This window comes from Microcaecilia unicolor, chromosome 1 (genome assembly GCF_901765095.1).
Source record: "Microcaecilia unicolor chromosome 1, aMicUni1.1, whole genome shotgun sequence".
NCBI lineage: Eukaryota > Metazoa > Chordata > Amphibia > Gymnophiona > Siphonopidae > Microcaecilia > Microcaecilia unicolor.
In genome coordinates, this window is record NC_044031.1 from 230,096,197 (window position 1) to 230,113,295 (window position 17,099).

A 17,099-nucleotide genomic window follows, 5' to 3' on the forward strand; every position below is an offset into this window, starting at 1 on the left:
GTAACAACTTTAGAGAACCAAGCCACAGCCACTACAAAGAAAATGTTCCACACAACGTGGAAACTCAAACGCGTAAAAGAATTCTTCCTGAGGGAAACATTTTGTAACATGATTCAAACAAGGGTACTAACCCACGTCGATTACTGCAACGGAATATATGTAGGATGCAAAGAACAAATCTTAAGGAAACTTCAGACCACTCAGAACACGACAGCCAGGCTCATCTATGGAAAAACACGATATGGAAGCGCGAAACTCCTTCGTGAAAAACTACTGGCTACCTATCAAAGAATGTATATCCTTCAAGATTTATACTCTGGTTCATAAAATAATTTATTGCCTAGCTCCGGGCTACATGACTGAACTGATCAACTTACCAATTAGAAACACAATTGAATCAGCAAGATGCAAGGGACTAAAGTATAAATCAACATACACATCCAGTTTCTCCTACATATGCAGCTCTGGAACGCATTACCAAAAGACCTGAAAACCATGAACAATTACCTAAACTTCCGAAAAAACCTAAAAACTCACCTTTTCAGAAGGGCATACCCCACAGAGCCAACATAAACACTGAACAATGAAACACAACAACTAAACTAGAAAACGAACAATACTCAATCCCTCGCCGCACGATCCCACCCCATGCAACCTGCATGGGACAGGCTACACCAGATCTATTAATTATACTATACACTCTGTACTTGTTCACCCCGGAGTTTGTAACCACCTCTCCGGAATTATGTAAGCCACATTGCACTTACAAACAGGTGGAAAAATGTGGGATACAAATGTAATAAATAAATAAATCAATAAATAAGTATTGTAGCACATGTTTAGATTGTGTTCACCATAGAAAACCATGATCCAAGCTGAAATTATATTAGATTACAAAAGTATTAATACGTTTATGTTTAATACAGTGCTTGAAATATCACCCTTAAAGGGAATATCAATGTATTATAGCTGTGGATAAAAACAAACTCAAGAACATGCATATCTAGCTTATTTAAGTGGTACAATATTCTAATAAGACCTGTGTTCTCTTACCCTTTCTAATTAAATAACCACAAATGTAACCTCTTCCAGTAGTACCATCATGAATCAGAGGTCAAGAGTTAATTCACAACAAGTAGATCTATTCCTGCTTCAGAAATAGTTTAATCCTGGGCTTCCCAAACCTGTTCTAGGAATCCCACACAGTTAGATATTCAGGATATCCTATCCACAATGAATATGAATGGGATACATGTGGATATACTAGAAACCTAGTATATCCTAACTGATATATATATAATCTCACTATGGTACAGATACACTGCAGCATTTTCCCATTTTGAGCTGCGCAATTTTCTCATGAACACATTTGTTCTTTTGTTTCTCTTCTTCACTTAACTTACCGGTGTATCTGTAAAGGCCATGGTGTTTGTGATGGAGTAGGCATTGTGGTTGTTGGGCTTGCCAGCATAGCGCTGTATATATTAGAAGCAACAACTAGTATACAAAGAAGTATAGGTCCCATGATGGCACCTTCTAGTCCAAGATAGTATGCTCCACCAGCAACTGCTAAGCCTGTCAAGTAGGGATGACCGCCTCTGGAATAAATGCATAAACCAGCTACAATTAATATACTTATACTACAATGATGAACATTTAGAAAATACAGTATACCTGAAATTTTGGCAATGAATATATTGAAACATTACAACAAAGCAAAAATGCATATTTTGAAATAAAGAAATCCAGGTAATTACAGAAAATTATTTCATTTTCATTTGGTAGTGGTAAAAAGAATGAAAGAAAAATGGCAATCAAGTCATTTAGGTCTCTGTTTACCTATATTTGAGACTTAGAACATATTTTAATTGTACGTTGACTTCAGTGAAGACAAACATACACATTCTTGGTTTAACACACAAAAAAGTGCCTTAGAAACTATACTTAAGAAACTTCACATAAATAATCTTTGCATGACTTTTTAGACCAGTATTTTCTATAGGAGATTTAAGTAGCGTTGATGACATTAGTAACAAATGGAACTATGTCACGGTTGTGGCCATGCCCAGAGTCTACACTCACCTCTCCTTCCAGTGACCAGGCCCTGTGACTGCTGTGGACTGCTTCCTCCCTGTTTCCCAGTCGTGTTCCAGAGATCATTCCAGTTCTGTTCTGATGTTCCAGCATTTCAGCCTTGCTTTGGTGTTCCTGAAGCCAAGCCTCGCTTTGGTGTTCTTCCAGCCAAGCCTCGCTTTGATGTTCTTCCAGCCAAGCATCGCCCTGGTGTTCCTGCTGCCAAGCCTCATTCTTACTTGTGACATCATCAGTAAATGCCTGGGAACTTTCAGGCTTTGCCTTTGCAACAGAGGTCTTCAGATGAGTTTTCGTCTGTGTGTGTGTGTTGCAGTTCCAGCCCTGCTTGTTCCTGTCCTGCCAGTCTTCAACTTCAATCCCAACCCTGCTTGCTCCAGTCCTGTAGGTCTTCAGCTTCAGTTCCAGTCCTGTAGGGTAACCATATGGCTCCAGAAAAAGGAGGACGCATTGATCCAGTCCAGGTTTTGCTTCCACTGAAAGCAATGGAAGTAAAACCCAGACTGGCTCAATCTGTTCTCCTTTTTTCTGGAGCCCTGTCTGTCTTCAGCTTCAGTTCCACTACTGCTTGTTTCAGCCCTCTCTGCCTTCAGCTTCAGTTTCAGTCCTGTTTGTTCCAGTCCTGCTTGTTTCAACCCTGCCTGCTTTCAGCTTCAGTTCCAGCCCTGCCTGCCTTCAGCGTCAGTTCCAGTCTGGTTTGTTCCAGCCCTGCTTGCCTTCAACTTCAGTCCTGCTGGTTTGAGTCCTGCTGTTCCAGCCCTGCCTGCCTCCAGCTTCAGCTCCAGTCCTGCTTGTTCCATTCCTGCTGTTCCAGCCCTGTCTGCCTTCAGTTTCAGCTCCAGTCCTGTTGGTTCCAGCCCCGCCTGCCTTCAGTCCTGCTTGTTCCAGTACTGCCTGCCTTCAGCTTCAGTCCTGCTTGTTCGAGTCCTGCTGTTCCAGCCCTGCCTGCCTCCAGCTTCAGCTCCCGTCATGTTCCAGCCCTGCCTGCCTTCAGCTTCAGCTCCAGGCCTGCTTATACCAGTCCTGTCTGTTTTCCGCCTCGATCCTTGTTTGGGTGGTTTGTCTGCTGCTGCCTGTCATCGGCAGTGGCCCAAGGGCTCACTATTCCTGACTTTTGTGACACTAAGTAGAAAAAAAAGAGTATGCTCAGACTGGAATGAAGCAAGGATATAAAGCCAAAAATGTGTGTCCATATACAGTCATACCTATAGGAAGATGATATGATCCCTAAAGTACATATGTGGTGTGGAAGAGTAGCCTAAGAGTTAGAGCAGCAGGCTTAAATCCAGGGGAGCCTGGTTCAAATCCTACTGCAGCTCCCTGGATACTAGGCAAGTCAATTAACCCTCTACTGGAACTTCAATTCAGTTCTTGTTTACCGCTAATATCCCCTTTCTAGGGTTCAGTGCAGTTTAAATTCTAGGTGAGACAAAAGCAGATAGTGTTAGTGTGAGGTATGAAAAACATTAGAGACCATTGGTGTAATGCATGAGACTAAAAACATTAAAGGAAAGGATAATGTATGATACTAGGAAGCAGAAATCATGATGGATTATTATGAAGCAGTCTTTGGGAACAGAAAGGTTTTTAGCCTCCTCCTGAAGTTGAGATAACTGTTTACTGTTCTGATGGGAATAGGTAGAGTTTTCCATATTTTGACTCCAATTATGGGGAATAGAGAGCTGAAAGTCTTCTGACTTCAAACTGTCTTTTGAAACGCTGATGCTAGTATTAATTGTTGTTTCAGCCTGTTAGACTGGACCAGATATAGCGAAGCGGTCTTAGTCAGCAGTTCAGAGGTGAAGCCCTGTAAGATTTGAAAGACTAAACAAGCAGATTTGAACCTGAGTCTTTCTGCTATGGGAAGCCAGTGCAGTTTGTTTAGCTAAGTTGAAACACTAGTATATCCATTCAATCTGTATATATTAGTCTTGCAGCTGTATTCTGTATGATTTGAAGTTTTTTCTAATATTGACACAATACCAAGAAAGAGAATGTTACAGTAATCCAAGTGAGGTAGGACTAACATTTGGACTAGTAGTACAAAGGCTTTTTGATCGAAGAATGGTCTGACTAGACACAGATGTCTCATTTTGAATAGTGTTTTCTTCCATAGCTGATTAATATGGGAAGACAAGGTGAGTAAAGAATCAAGCAAGACCCCTAATACTCTGGTTTCAGATTCAACTGTAAAGCTTTGACCATTGGATAAAGATATTGATGATGGTATCTCAACTCCCTGATTTTGGAACCACTGGACCTTGGTTTTTTTGTGTGTTCGGATTCCGTTTATTGGTCATGGCCCAGGTGCTAACAGAAGTCATACCATTTGCTACAGACTGAGTTGGATCTTAGTTTGATGCTGTTACTGGTAAGAGAAGCAGGATGTCATCCATGTAGGATAATAGTAGCTCATTAAGTCCCAGGTGTATTGAGTCAAGGGATGATATAAAGAGGTTGAACAGGATCTGCGAGAGGGGAGATCCCTGCGGGACTCCACAGTTGGAAAGTTGGTTGTTTTGATTGACAGAATAGCTTCTATTTGAAAGGAATTCACTGAACCATTTGAGCACAGTCCCTGTTATTCCCATCTGATCTAAGCATTCGAGTACCAATGTGTAGTCAACTGCATTGAATGCTGCCGATATATTGAAGAAGAATTACTTTGCCACCTTTGCACAGGTGTTGTTTGACATACGTAATTAGAACTAGCAGTAATGTTTCCACAGTATGTGACAATCTGAAGCCAAATTGTGACCAGTGTAAAATACAAACTTTTTTCAGATAAAAAGAGAGTTGTTTACTAATGTAGGTTTCTAATGCTTTAGTAAAAAGAGGTATGCTTGCCACTGGACAGTAGTTTGCCGGCTATGTTACGTCTAGCCGAGATCCCTTCAGTAGTGGAGTGAGAACAATTTTGCCCATATCAGGAGGAAGAGAGCCAGTTTTTAACAGCTCATTGAGATCATGGAGTAACCAGTTTACTGCTTCCATAGGGATGGATTTGAGTAGGTGTTTTGGGTATTGATACAGGGAGCAGTTGGCTCGGGAGCATTTCAACAGTATTGATCTTACATCCTCAGCTGTTATTGCTTATAAAGATTCCCAGTTTTTGGTCAGTTTTGAGTCCTTGGGTTGTAGGATCTCCGTCAATTAAGGCTGAACTATGGGTTGGCCTATTTTCCTCTGATGGAGTAGCCTTAGATAGTTTGGACCTAATTAAGCAGATTTTATTGGTGAAATGATAAGCGAGGTCTTGGGTGGTGGGACATGTTTTCTGTGAATGTTCATCCTTATTAGTGGAAGCTAGTGTTTTAACTAAAGAGAAAAGTTTTTTTGTTCTTAAGATCATCTTGACCTATTAGGCTGAAATAGTAAGATCATCTTGACCTATTAGGCTGAAATAGCATTGGTGTTTTGAGTCAGATACCTTCTTTTTGTAGCGTCAAAAGGCTGACTTCCATTTGGATTTATTAGTATATTTGTTCTTTCTCCATTGTTTTTCAAGACGTCAAAGTTCCTTTTAAGGATGGATAGTTTCTCTGTAAACCATGGTGAATTTCTGGATATCTTGACCTTTTTAGTGGTAAATGGAGCAATTTTGTCTAGTATGGCTTTCACCTTGGTGTCCCAGCGGGATTTGATTGAACCATTTGTAGGAGATGTCGTAGTGAGGGAATCTGTTAGCTCCGACCAGAAAGTGGCCTCGTTGATTTTACCTCTGGTGGAGATGAATGTGGATGATTTGTTTCTGGTTAAGCTTGACATACAGATATCAATGGTGAAATCCAGTTGGAAATGATCAGACCATGGTACTGGCTTCCATTTGAATGAACTAATCAAGCTATTAGGATAGGATGTCATGAAGTCTAACATATGTCCTTTTTCATGAGTTGTACCCTCGGAGAATGTAGTTAGTTTGCCGTCCCTTCAGGAATGATTTGAAGCTGTGGGCATTGAAGTCTGCATCATTTTCCAAGTGTAGGTTTAAGTCTCCCAGGAAGATAATCCTTGAGAATTGTGACATGGCAGAGGAAGTAATCTCTACAAGTAGTGGTTCTGCCTTGGACCATGCTCCCAGAGGATGGTAAATGAGGAATAGGGTAATTTGATTTTCCTCTTTTGAATCATCGCAGAATTTGCATAGCATGTATTCCAGTTCAGGGAAACCCCCAGAACTAACTAAAGACACGTGGGAAAAACTATTAAAGCCAAGAGCAAGTCCGCCTCCTTTTTTACCCTGTCTTGGAGAATGAAGAATACCATAACCGGGTGGATAGATGTGGGGCAGTATTGGACTATCAACTTCTGTGAGTCATGTTTCTGAGATAAACAGCCCAGATCTGAAGATTCTAGCAGATCCCTGAGTAAGAGAACCTTGTTCCCCACAGATCTAGTGTTCATATAGATGGCTGGGAAAGGACTGAGTTGAGACTTGTGTTCCAAAGGATAGAGTTCTTTGGTTAATTGCAAAAGGTAGCAAGGTTTTTTTTTAATTTAATTTTATTTTTAATTACACATTTTCAATAATACATTCATATTTTACAAATGCAAGATATTAGAAATTCAAAACAAGGCAAAATCATTTTCCCAGTTAGGGAGGTATTTAAACTCTTAAACATTTGACCACAATTTTTGGAGACAAGATACAGGAAATTATAAAATAAAAGGAAAAATAATGTAATCAAATCAGAGAGGAGAACAAAAATCTGACCACTAATGGTATTAACAGCATGTTTCTGTGTGAGGTTTCAGGTTGACGTAGTACCCTATACCTTGGATAATATATATTACAACATTTTCTTCGGGTCAAGGAATAAGTAATTTATATTATTTATGGATACAAGATATCTACAAGGAAATTTTAATAGATAGGTACCACCTAAGACGAGGATTCTAGGTTTTAGAGCCATGAATTCTTGTCTTCTTTTCTGTGTGTCTTTGTTTAACTCAGGAAATATTTGAATCCCTTCACCTAGAAATGTATCACTCATATGTCTAAAATATAATCGAAAAATATTGTTCCTTTTTGATTCAAATGCAAATGATACTAGTAGAGTAGTTCGATGTGTAACAACTTCCAATTAGCTTTCCAAGAATTCAGTAATATTAAGTTCAAGTTGAGGTTCCAAGACCCGAGTTTTGATTCCAGTTATGTATTGAGCTTGGGATGGGAGGAAAGACTTCTGTTGGAACTAATAAGACTTCTCCGAAGTCCAAGATATTTTTTCAACATTATCAGCTGGAGGTACCAAAGGTGCTTTTGGGAAACTAAGAAATCTTAAATTGTTCCTTCTTCTAGTTTCCTAACCAGAATATCCCTGTCCTTAATCACTGTTCCTGTCTGGCTTTGTAAATTCTTAATTTCTCCACTTATTAGTTCAATTTCTCCACTTATTAGTTCAATTTTTTCTTCATTTACTTGCACTCTACCAGTTAAAGAGTCATGAATTTGTTTTAAAGAAGCTTCTTCTTTAAAAGAATTTGTTGCTTGGATAAGGGTAGAGTTTAGTCCTTGAATGGCTTCCCACAGAGTGTCCATTGTGACTACTGCTGGTTTTTTTAAAATCCTCCAGCTCCCTGAAATGCAGCCCCCATGTTAATAGGAGAAATCGGGCCACTCACCATCATGTCCCCCCCCCCACTTTGATGGCATTACTGGGGTCGATGTAACGGCACGTCCTCCTCCAGCTGCATGTAGACTCAGCTCTTTTGGCGGTGTCTGCTGCTGCAACTCCACCAACATCGATCTGCTTCCGGGTTGCGGGGGAACTGTAAGTAGAGGCGGGCTCAACGAGGCCGCTTCCATGCTGTGATCCAACCGAGATCTGTCGGATCCAACCAGAGCGGGCTTCTGTTGTTCTAGCTTCTGGATGCCACAATTCTCCTGCGCCTGCTATCGGTAAGCGGGACCCTCAGGGTTGGAGGAGGTCTGTCGCCCGATTTTCCCTTTCCTCGTCCCCATTATACTTAGGGGTAAGAGAGGTGCTCACACGATAGTGTTTACTGGGAGTCGGGAGCTCAGTTGCACACATCCTCTCCGGTCTCCATCTTGTCTCCGGTAGCAAAGTTTTTTAGGCTGTCAAATGTTAGCCATTTTGTTCTGGTCCATAACCATAGTAGTATTCTGATGGTATATACTGGCATTGTCTAACAGGTATCTGACATCACAATTAGGGTGTTTCTTAGTACAGAGTTTTCTAGACTGATTATACATTACGGGGATAGGATTAGGCACTAAGTTATCTGGTAGGCTGCTGCCAGACATGCTCAAGAGAGCTAAGCAAATCCATGTGAGTCACTTTATGGTGATAGCTTTTAGAGTTAGTTTAAGTCAGTCGGGTTTAGCGCTCTTTATCGTTAGATAAACTTAGATTGAGTCATCCAGGGACAGAAAAATACGTACTGTACCTGAATTAGAAGATGACTTGAAACCGGAGCTTTTGGGAATCGGCAGCCTAAATTCGTCACTTGGTTTCACCTGGAACTGTAATCCATAGCCCTGCTGCTCGGCCACAATCCCATCCCCCTGGGCCAGAGTTCCCCAATACAGAAAAAGTCTTTTTCTCCCCCTTCCTGGGCTGCCTACTAACTCCACCCTCCTTGGGCCTACCTTCTAAAATCCTAATGGTCTAGTGGCCTCTTTGGAGCAGGGGCAATCTGAAGTTGCTCCTGTCCCCTCCTGCTGCTTAGTAAAATGGTGGCCACGACTTCCAGCGACAGCCTCACAAGACTGCTGTGGGAGGTCGTGGCTGCCGTTTTGGGACTGGAATTGGCATGGACAGAAGCAATCCCCATTCGCTCCTGCCATTTCCAATCTCAAAAAGGCAGCCATGACTTCCGGCAGCAGACTGCTGCAGAAGGCTGCAGCTACAATTTTGAGACTGGAAATGAAATGAGGAGTGACTGGGGACTGCTGCTGCCCATGCTGATTCCAATTCCAAAATGGCAGCAGTGACCTCCCAAGGAAGTTTCATGAGGCTACACAGGAAGTTGCAGACACAGTTTTAACTACTCGGCAGGCAGAGGCAACAAGATTGCTCCTGTTTTGAAGAGGCCACTAGACCATCAGGAATTTAAGAAGACAGGCATGGGGAGGGCCTTCTGGTGAAGGTGGTGGGCAGCCAGGGAAGATGGGTTTTGTGGGTGTGGGGGTTGGACCAGGCTCGTGGCGGCACCACCTCCAACGATTTGTTATGTGGGTGGGGAGTTTGTGCTTCAACTGCAAATGCCAGCATTTTCACTGGCTTCAGGCTGATTTCAGTGCTGAATCCGAAACCGAAATTCAGTTGGCCTCTAACTATAATTTACACACTGTTTCAATATTTTACAAGCAGTATATAAGAAATTAAATAATAAAAAATAAAGCTTGTGTACTACAAAAGCTTTGAATATTCTTATTTTCAGCCAATAAAATGTTTTTGTGCTTGTGATTGTTTTGCGCCATGGCAGGTCCTGGATGTGGGCCTGGCCGTTCTGGGGCTTTTCCTCCTAGTTTTGATGTGATTTCTACTGTGAAGTTTTTTTTGGATTATTTTTGTTGTATTATACTTCACACTGCCTACGTCTGGCAAGATGGCGCCGAAGTAAGACCTACCTGCGGGAGCTCCGATCCCAGAGAAATGGCATCGAGCTGAAAGAATGGAGAGAGGCTTGTGCTGTGGCTGCAAATGGAGCTCCGGGCGCACAAGGCTACCGACAAAACCCGTTCGAGCCCAACGGCCGGCTGACGATAACCTTGGAGCAGGGAGAGGCAAGTGAACCTCTCCCCATGAGGAACGCACGGGGCATGCCGCGAGCCAGCTCTGCCTGCCTGACCGAGAATGAGCAGCAAGCGGGACCAGGCCGTGCCGACCGAAGAGACCTTGCAGATTCTGAGAGAGCCATGAACCCGACCCTGCCCCCCACTCGACTGGAACTCGGGCGACAAGGGTCACGGGAGTTGCTGGTTCTGAGGACCAAGTAGGCACCTGTGCTGGGGACGGGACTGTGCGGCAGAGGCACAGGCGCCAGAGAAGAGCGGCAGGTCAGTGCCAGGTCGCTGCAGCGGCGGTGTCCGGACTCAGTGAAGGAGATCACAGCCATCGGGAGCCGGGCGGCTGGCCTCCTGGCCCTTTCTGGACCGGAGGCCCGCACTGCACCCAAACCCATTTGAAGCGGAAGACCGAATGTGTGGCAGCACTAGGCTCCCAGGCTAGGATCGAGGGGATCGGCTCAGTGGAGAACCCCGCTGCCATCTGGAACCGACTCGGTGGAAGAGCTCGCAGGAATCTGAGGCCGGCTGACTGACCTCCTATCCCTCTCTGGACCAGAGGACCGCGTGGTACTCATAACTCGGACGGAGCGGAGGACCGAGAGCGCAGTAGCCTTGAACTCAAGGCTGGGAACGTGAGAGAGTAAGACCCGCTTCTCCCCGGATCGCTAACTGAAGCCTCCAACCCTGCAGAGGACTGAATCGGACCGATGAGGAGACAGATCAGCACCCCCTCTTCACAAGGGACATCAAAGGTCAAACCTGCAATCCGTGAGTAAAGTAAACTTCCTTGACTAATACGAACCAATCCTAGAACCCTGAACCTTCTAGATCCCTTGTAATTAACACACAGCGATCAGCAACCAAGATGAATACCCCCAAATTACTCCTAATAATATACTTATTATCACTGATACACCTTACATTAACCACCCCTCTTGCAGATAGCAATACCATACGAATACTGCACAACCATCAAAGACTGCTCAGACACACCACAAACCATCAAACAGACAACAACCCAAGCAAAGGTTGTAGACAGTCAACCCAGAGCACACAGAAGGGCCCTAACAAAAACACCACAACTAAGAAAAGACAACTGCTACAAGTTCAAACAATACCATATGCAGACGGATCCATACCAAACAATCCAAGTGGGCTATATTAATGCCAGATCCGAAGTAAATAAAATGGCAACACTAACAGACTGGATCACAGCAGAAACCTGGATCCATAACCAAAATGACCCCATAATTCTAGACATGTGCCCCCCAGGATACAAAATCACACACTGGACCAGGAAGGAAAAAAGAGAAGGTGGCATTGCATTAATCTACTGATCTCACTTCATCACCGAAACCATCGCCGAGTCCATAACACCCCAACTTGAAATCGCTTCAATCAGAATACACAACAAAACCTTACATGATTACCTAAACTGTATACTGTTCTACAGAGCCCCCCCCATTAATTGGAACGTAGATCAGAACAACTTCATGGACTTCATTTCAAAAATATGTGCGACCAATTCCAATGTGCTAGTACTAGGAGACATCAACCTTCACCTAGAAGACCCGAATTCTGCCAACGCACGAGAATGCGAGGAATTCCTTCACTTATGGGATTTCAAATGGCCACAAATGCAAGCAACCCACATCAAAAGGCACACACTCTACCTCATATCACACAAACTTTTAATAGACCAGAGCATAACAATTACAGATATTAAATGGACAGAAACACCCTGGACGGATCACTATAAACTAAACCTATCACTACACTGGCGTAAGAATGGAGTACACCAAACACAAGAACACACCACATATACAACCAGAGGCCATGTAGACGCGAAAACTTTCTGGCAAATGTTATACAACAATGGATGGACAGCACAAACAGAATTCACAGACTACCTCCTGGAATGGGATAAAAGATGCAAACATATACTAGATGAAATATCACCTTTACGAACAACTTTACGAACAAGAACATTATGAAAGTACAGCTTGATACCATGGTTCAACGATGAACTGAAAAAGCTAAAAACAGAAACCAGACAACATGAACGAGCATGGAAAAAAACAAAAGATGAACAATCATTCAACATATGGAAACAATCACAAAGAAAATACAAATACGCAATAAGACAGAGCAAAAGATCATACTATAAAACCAAAATAGGAAAGATTACAAAGACACAAAGAAATTATATCAACTAGTGAACAAACTCCTAGATACCAACCGGGTCACTGCATCGAACATAGACACCCCATCTGCTGACAAACTTGCTAAGTACTTCAACGAACAAATTGTAAACCTACGCAAAACGCTACCCCAAGACAACACAGATATCAAAAATTTCCTAAATGAGCTGGACCCATAAACTCGCTTCATGCCTTTATGTTACTGCCCTTGTGGGGATACTGCTTGATTAAGCCTGAATCATAGCTGATTATGTGTTTGCAATTGTACAATTCTGTTGCTTGAAGTTGCTCAATAAAGATATATATTAAAAAAAGGCTGAGACACCTTCCACAGAGATGGCAGTTTTCTTGGTAATCGCCATTCCTAGAGTATGGGCTAATGTAACTTATCCTTCTCCTTTGGAACTAAAGAATAAAGTCTGGCCACGGATCTTCTGAATCTGAGCCTTGCCAAAATAGCAGCCTGATCAGAAAAGCTTTAGAAAGCTTTCTAATCCCCTCTAAGATGGAGTCTCCCACCAATGGGAGAGGCAACTGCAATACTTAAAGCCTCCAACGACCTAGTAATGACCACTGGGAGCTCTTCTGTGCAAAACAGACATATCACCATTGGATCATACCCCTCTCCCACTGGGAGCTCTCCTTCCTTCTGGGGCTCCTCAGGAGTTCAACTTAGATATTACACAGACTGGATACTCTGAGGGCATGGCCAATGTCACTGATTGAGAACCTCAATCAGTGACATTGTGCAGGCCCTGCACTTCCCTAGATGTGGATGGACAGCCTTTACCATTTAGGGAATTCTGAGGGAATTTACAGTGGTGGAAATAAGTATTTGATCCCTTGCTGATTTTGTAAGTTTGCCCACTGACAAAGACATGAGCAGCCCATAATTGAAGGGTAGGTTATTGGTAACAGTGAGAGATAGCACATCACAAATTAAATCCGGAAAATCACATTGTGGAAAGTATATGAATTTATTTGCATTCTGCAGAGGGAAATAAGTATTTAATCCCTCTGGCAAACAAGACCTAATACTTGGTGGCAAAACCCTTGTTGGCAAGCACAGCGGTCAGACGTCTTCTGTAGTTGATGATGAGGTTTGCACACATGTCAGGAGGAATTTTGGTCCACTCCTCTTTGCAGATCATCTCTAAATCATTAAGAGTTCTGGGCTGTCGCTTGGCAACTCGCAGCTTCAGCTCCCTCCATAAGTTTTCAATGGGATTAAGGTCTGGTGACTGGCTAGGCCACTCCATGACCCTAATGTGCTTCTTCCTGAGCCACTCCTTTGTTGCCTTGGCTGTATGTTTTGGGTCATTGTCGTGCTGGAAGACCCAGCCACGACCCATTTTTAAGGCCCTGGCGGAGGGAAGGAGGTTGTCACTCAGAATTGTACGGTACATGGCCCCATCCATTCTCCCATTGATGCGGTGAAGTAGTCCTGTGCCCTTAGCAGAGAAACACCCCCAAAACATAACATTTCCAGCTCCATGCTTGACAGTGGGGACGGTGTTCTTTGGGTCATAGGCAGCATTTCTCTTCCTCCAAACACGGCGAGTTGAGTTCATGCCAAAGAGCTCAATTTTTGTCTCATCTGACCACAGCACCTTCTCCCAATCACTTTCGGCATCATCCAGGTGTTCACTGGCAAACTTCAGACGGGCCGTCACATGTGCCTTCCGGAGCAGGGGGACCTTGCGGGCACTGCAGGATTGCAATCCGTTATGTCGTAATGTGTTACCAATGGTTTTCGTGGTGACAGTGGTCCCAGCTGCCTTGAGATCATTGACAAGTTCCCCCCTTGTAGTTGTAGGCTGATTTCTAACCTTCCTCATGATCAAGGATACCCCACGAGGTGAGATTTTGCGTGGAGCCCCAGATCTTTGTCGATTGACAGTCATTTTGTACTTCTTCCATTTTCTTACTATGGCACCAACAGTTGTCTCCTTCTCGCCCAGCGTCTTACTGATGGTTTTGTAGCCCATTCCAGCCTTGTGCAGGTGTATGATCTTGTCCCTGACATCCTTAGACAGCTCCTTGCTCTTGGCCATTTTGTAGAGGTTAGAGTCTGACTGATTCACTGAGTCTGTGGACAGGTGTCTTTCATACAGGTGACCATTGCCGACAGCTGTCTGTCATGCAGGTAACGAGTTGATTTGGAGCATCTACCTGGTCTGTAGGGGCCAGATCTCTTACTGGTTGGTGGGGGATCAAATACTTATTTCCCTCTGCAGAATGCAAATAAATTCATATACTTTCCACAATGTGATTTTCCGGATTTAATTTGTGATGTGCTATCTCTCACTGTTACCAATAACCTACCCTTCAATTATGGGCTGCTCATGTCTTTGTTAGTGGGCAAACTTACAAAATCAGCAAGGGATCAAATACTTATTTCCACCACTGTAAGTAAAAAGGCATTGTACATTAGCTTCCTGCCCTTGTAAAGAAGGGCTGTTCCCGCGATCAGACTGTGTTGAGGAGCACCCTTGACATGAAATGCAGTGCTCTGAAATACTTCAGTGGTTGCTGCACTGCGAACAGCACAATGTTCTCCACTGGCAGCTCCATCTGTTCTCTTGGTTACTACTACCTGACACGAAGAAAGAAAATCAAGACTCTGACTGCTCCACAGTGCTTCGTAAAGCGCTGCTCCAGATCTTGACAGAGAATGGCTACAGAATAACCCGGTTGCAAGATCTGTTGAGCCACATCAGAGGAAATTCTTCTCCCCCACCACCATTAGAACATTATGCAGCTAAGTTTCAGGCCTGATGATCTTGCTGTCCTTTCTGCAGCCAAGAGACTCTTACTAGTTCTTTTCATATTATGCCCCAGAAAACAGAAATACCACGGGGAAAGGGTGGGGGGGGGGGGGGGGGGGGGAACTGAATAGAGGTAGGGAGATGTGAAATACAATGAGGAAGGACTTGAACTCCTTCAAGTTTATGCCTGCCTTTTGGACATATCCTTCTTCTCACTCACCTGGGTACTGGTTCTCCAACTGACCAGGAGCTATCCTCAAGGTACTAGACTAGGAGCTGCACAAAGTGAACATCACCATCTGCTGGAGACAGAGAAATACTGAAGCGCTGAGGCTGCACAGTGTCTTTATAGGGCAGAGCTCACAACACTGTATTCTCTGCCTCCATCTGCTGGTTGACAAACACAACCCTCAAGTACTAGACCGGTTTAGTGGACACTAAATGGCCCTTTTACTAAGCTGCGTAAGTGTCTGTGCACACCCAATGCGCCAAAATGTATTTACTGTATGGCTACCGCATGGCTCTTGTGGTAATTTCATTTTTGGCACGCATCCAAAAAATAATTTTTATTTCTGGATGCACGTATTGGGCACAAGCTAAGTGGCATTCAACGCGTGTAGGTCATTACTGCCCGGTTACCGCGCAAGACTAGCGGTAAGGTCTCAGACCCAAAATGGACGCACGGCAATTTTCATTTTGCCGTACGTCCATTTTCGGCATTTTTTTACAGGTGAGAAGATAAATGATTCTGCGCACACCCAAAATACGCATCTACACTACTGCAGGCTATTTTTCTGGGCACCTTTGTTAAAGGGCTCCTAAGGGAAAAGTGTCCTCACTAAATCAGTCCATTTTACAGCATTCTAGTGTATGGTTCTCAACTCAGTCCTCAGGACATACCCAGCTAGTCCAATTTTCAGAATACCCACAATTAATATGAAGGAGAGAGATTTTCATACATTCTTTCTTTTGTATACAAATCTCTTGCAAGTATATTCATTGTGGATACCCTTGAAACCTGAATGCCTGGGTGTGTCCTGGGGACTGGGTTAAGAACCGCTATTTTAATATGATTGAATTGCTTAAATTATTCCCCTGATATTGCAAACAGGCCTCTAATCTGACTTGGGCCTCTCATTGTGAGCTATTTTATGGCTTAATTCTTATCATTCTTTCAAAATGAATACTATTATTTCAGTTTAAAATACCCACTAAAGAATGCCATAACAATGAAGAAAGAATAGGATCACTATTAACTAAATTCCAAACCTTGAAAAATCCAGCGGGACACTTACCCTGATATATCTGAGTAGATTGCAGTGTCCACAAAGTATGTTGGCAACAGATGAGAAATGAGAAGTAAAATAGCTTTGCAGCTCTGACCCTGAGCGAACCACAGATCAAGAACCGCAGGTACAGCTGCCCAGTAAGTCCCCAGGAATGGAACTGCTCCAAGAATTGCTGCCAAGGCTAATGCAAGAATTTACAGGATCGGAACCAGAAGCAAATGAATAGGGAAAAAAGAAAGATAAAATAAATGGTTTTCAAATACAAAACCAATGAATTTAATAATCTATATATCAATTTGTAAGTATTTTCAAACTGAAATGTCATACTTTGTCATTTAGAAATCATAGGAATTATACAGTACCTATGTTTTACCTACCTTGGAAACACTTGGTGCAATAGTTATTTACAACCTCTACCCCAAATATCAAATTCTGACCCTTGGCTGCACTTCAAAGTCTAACCCAGTGTATTTACATAAATAAAAATCATTCTTTAGAATCTGAATATGCTGTGAAAAGCATCATCATTTTATGCAATACAAAATTGTCAGTGCAGAAGCATGTTCAATCACAGGTCTTGCATCTTATTGCAGACATAAGATATATAATTTGCACTTATAAACAAGGGAACAATATTTTAAAAATATCCTTTTAAAAAATTTAAAGATGTTAAGTTAAATTAGGTTTGACCCAATGGTGCTGGTTGCTGCTGTGCAGGAGACACTGGTTTGATTTATTTGCTCTGTTCAATTTCTCAAACCAGTTCAAGATGGGGATGATGCAGAGGCAAAGCCCATTGAGAAGACACCACGTTTTACATTGAGGCCACATTATTATAAAACATTTTGTGTCCTTTCTCAATCTTCTTTCTCAATTTAATGATTTATTTGTAATTTCATTTTATGGCTTATTTCCTGCTCAATGGGAACCTATCCTAACAGAAACCAGATGCCATGAGCCTTCGTTCACAGATATCTGGTTATTTCCATGCCAC

General features: G+C 42.8%; 1 protein-coding gene across 1 annotated transcript in view; it reads right to left on the bottom strand.

Moving 5' to 3' along the window:
* The window catches only part of TMEM245 (transmembrane protein 245), a 342,105-nt gene that overhangs the window by 23,605 nt on the left and 301,401 nt on the right, over positions 1-17,099 (bottom strand). Inside the window, 2 exon segments of the mRNA XM_030204645.1 lie at positions 1,404-1,598; positions 16,112-16,286. Of these exon segments, the coding sequence (XP_030060505.1) occupies positions 1,404-1,598; positions 16,112-16,286 (370 nt within the window).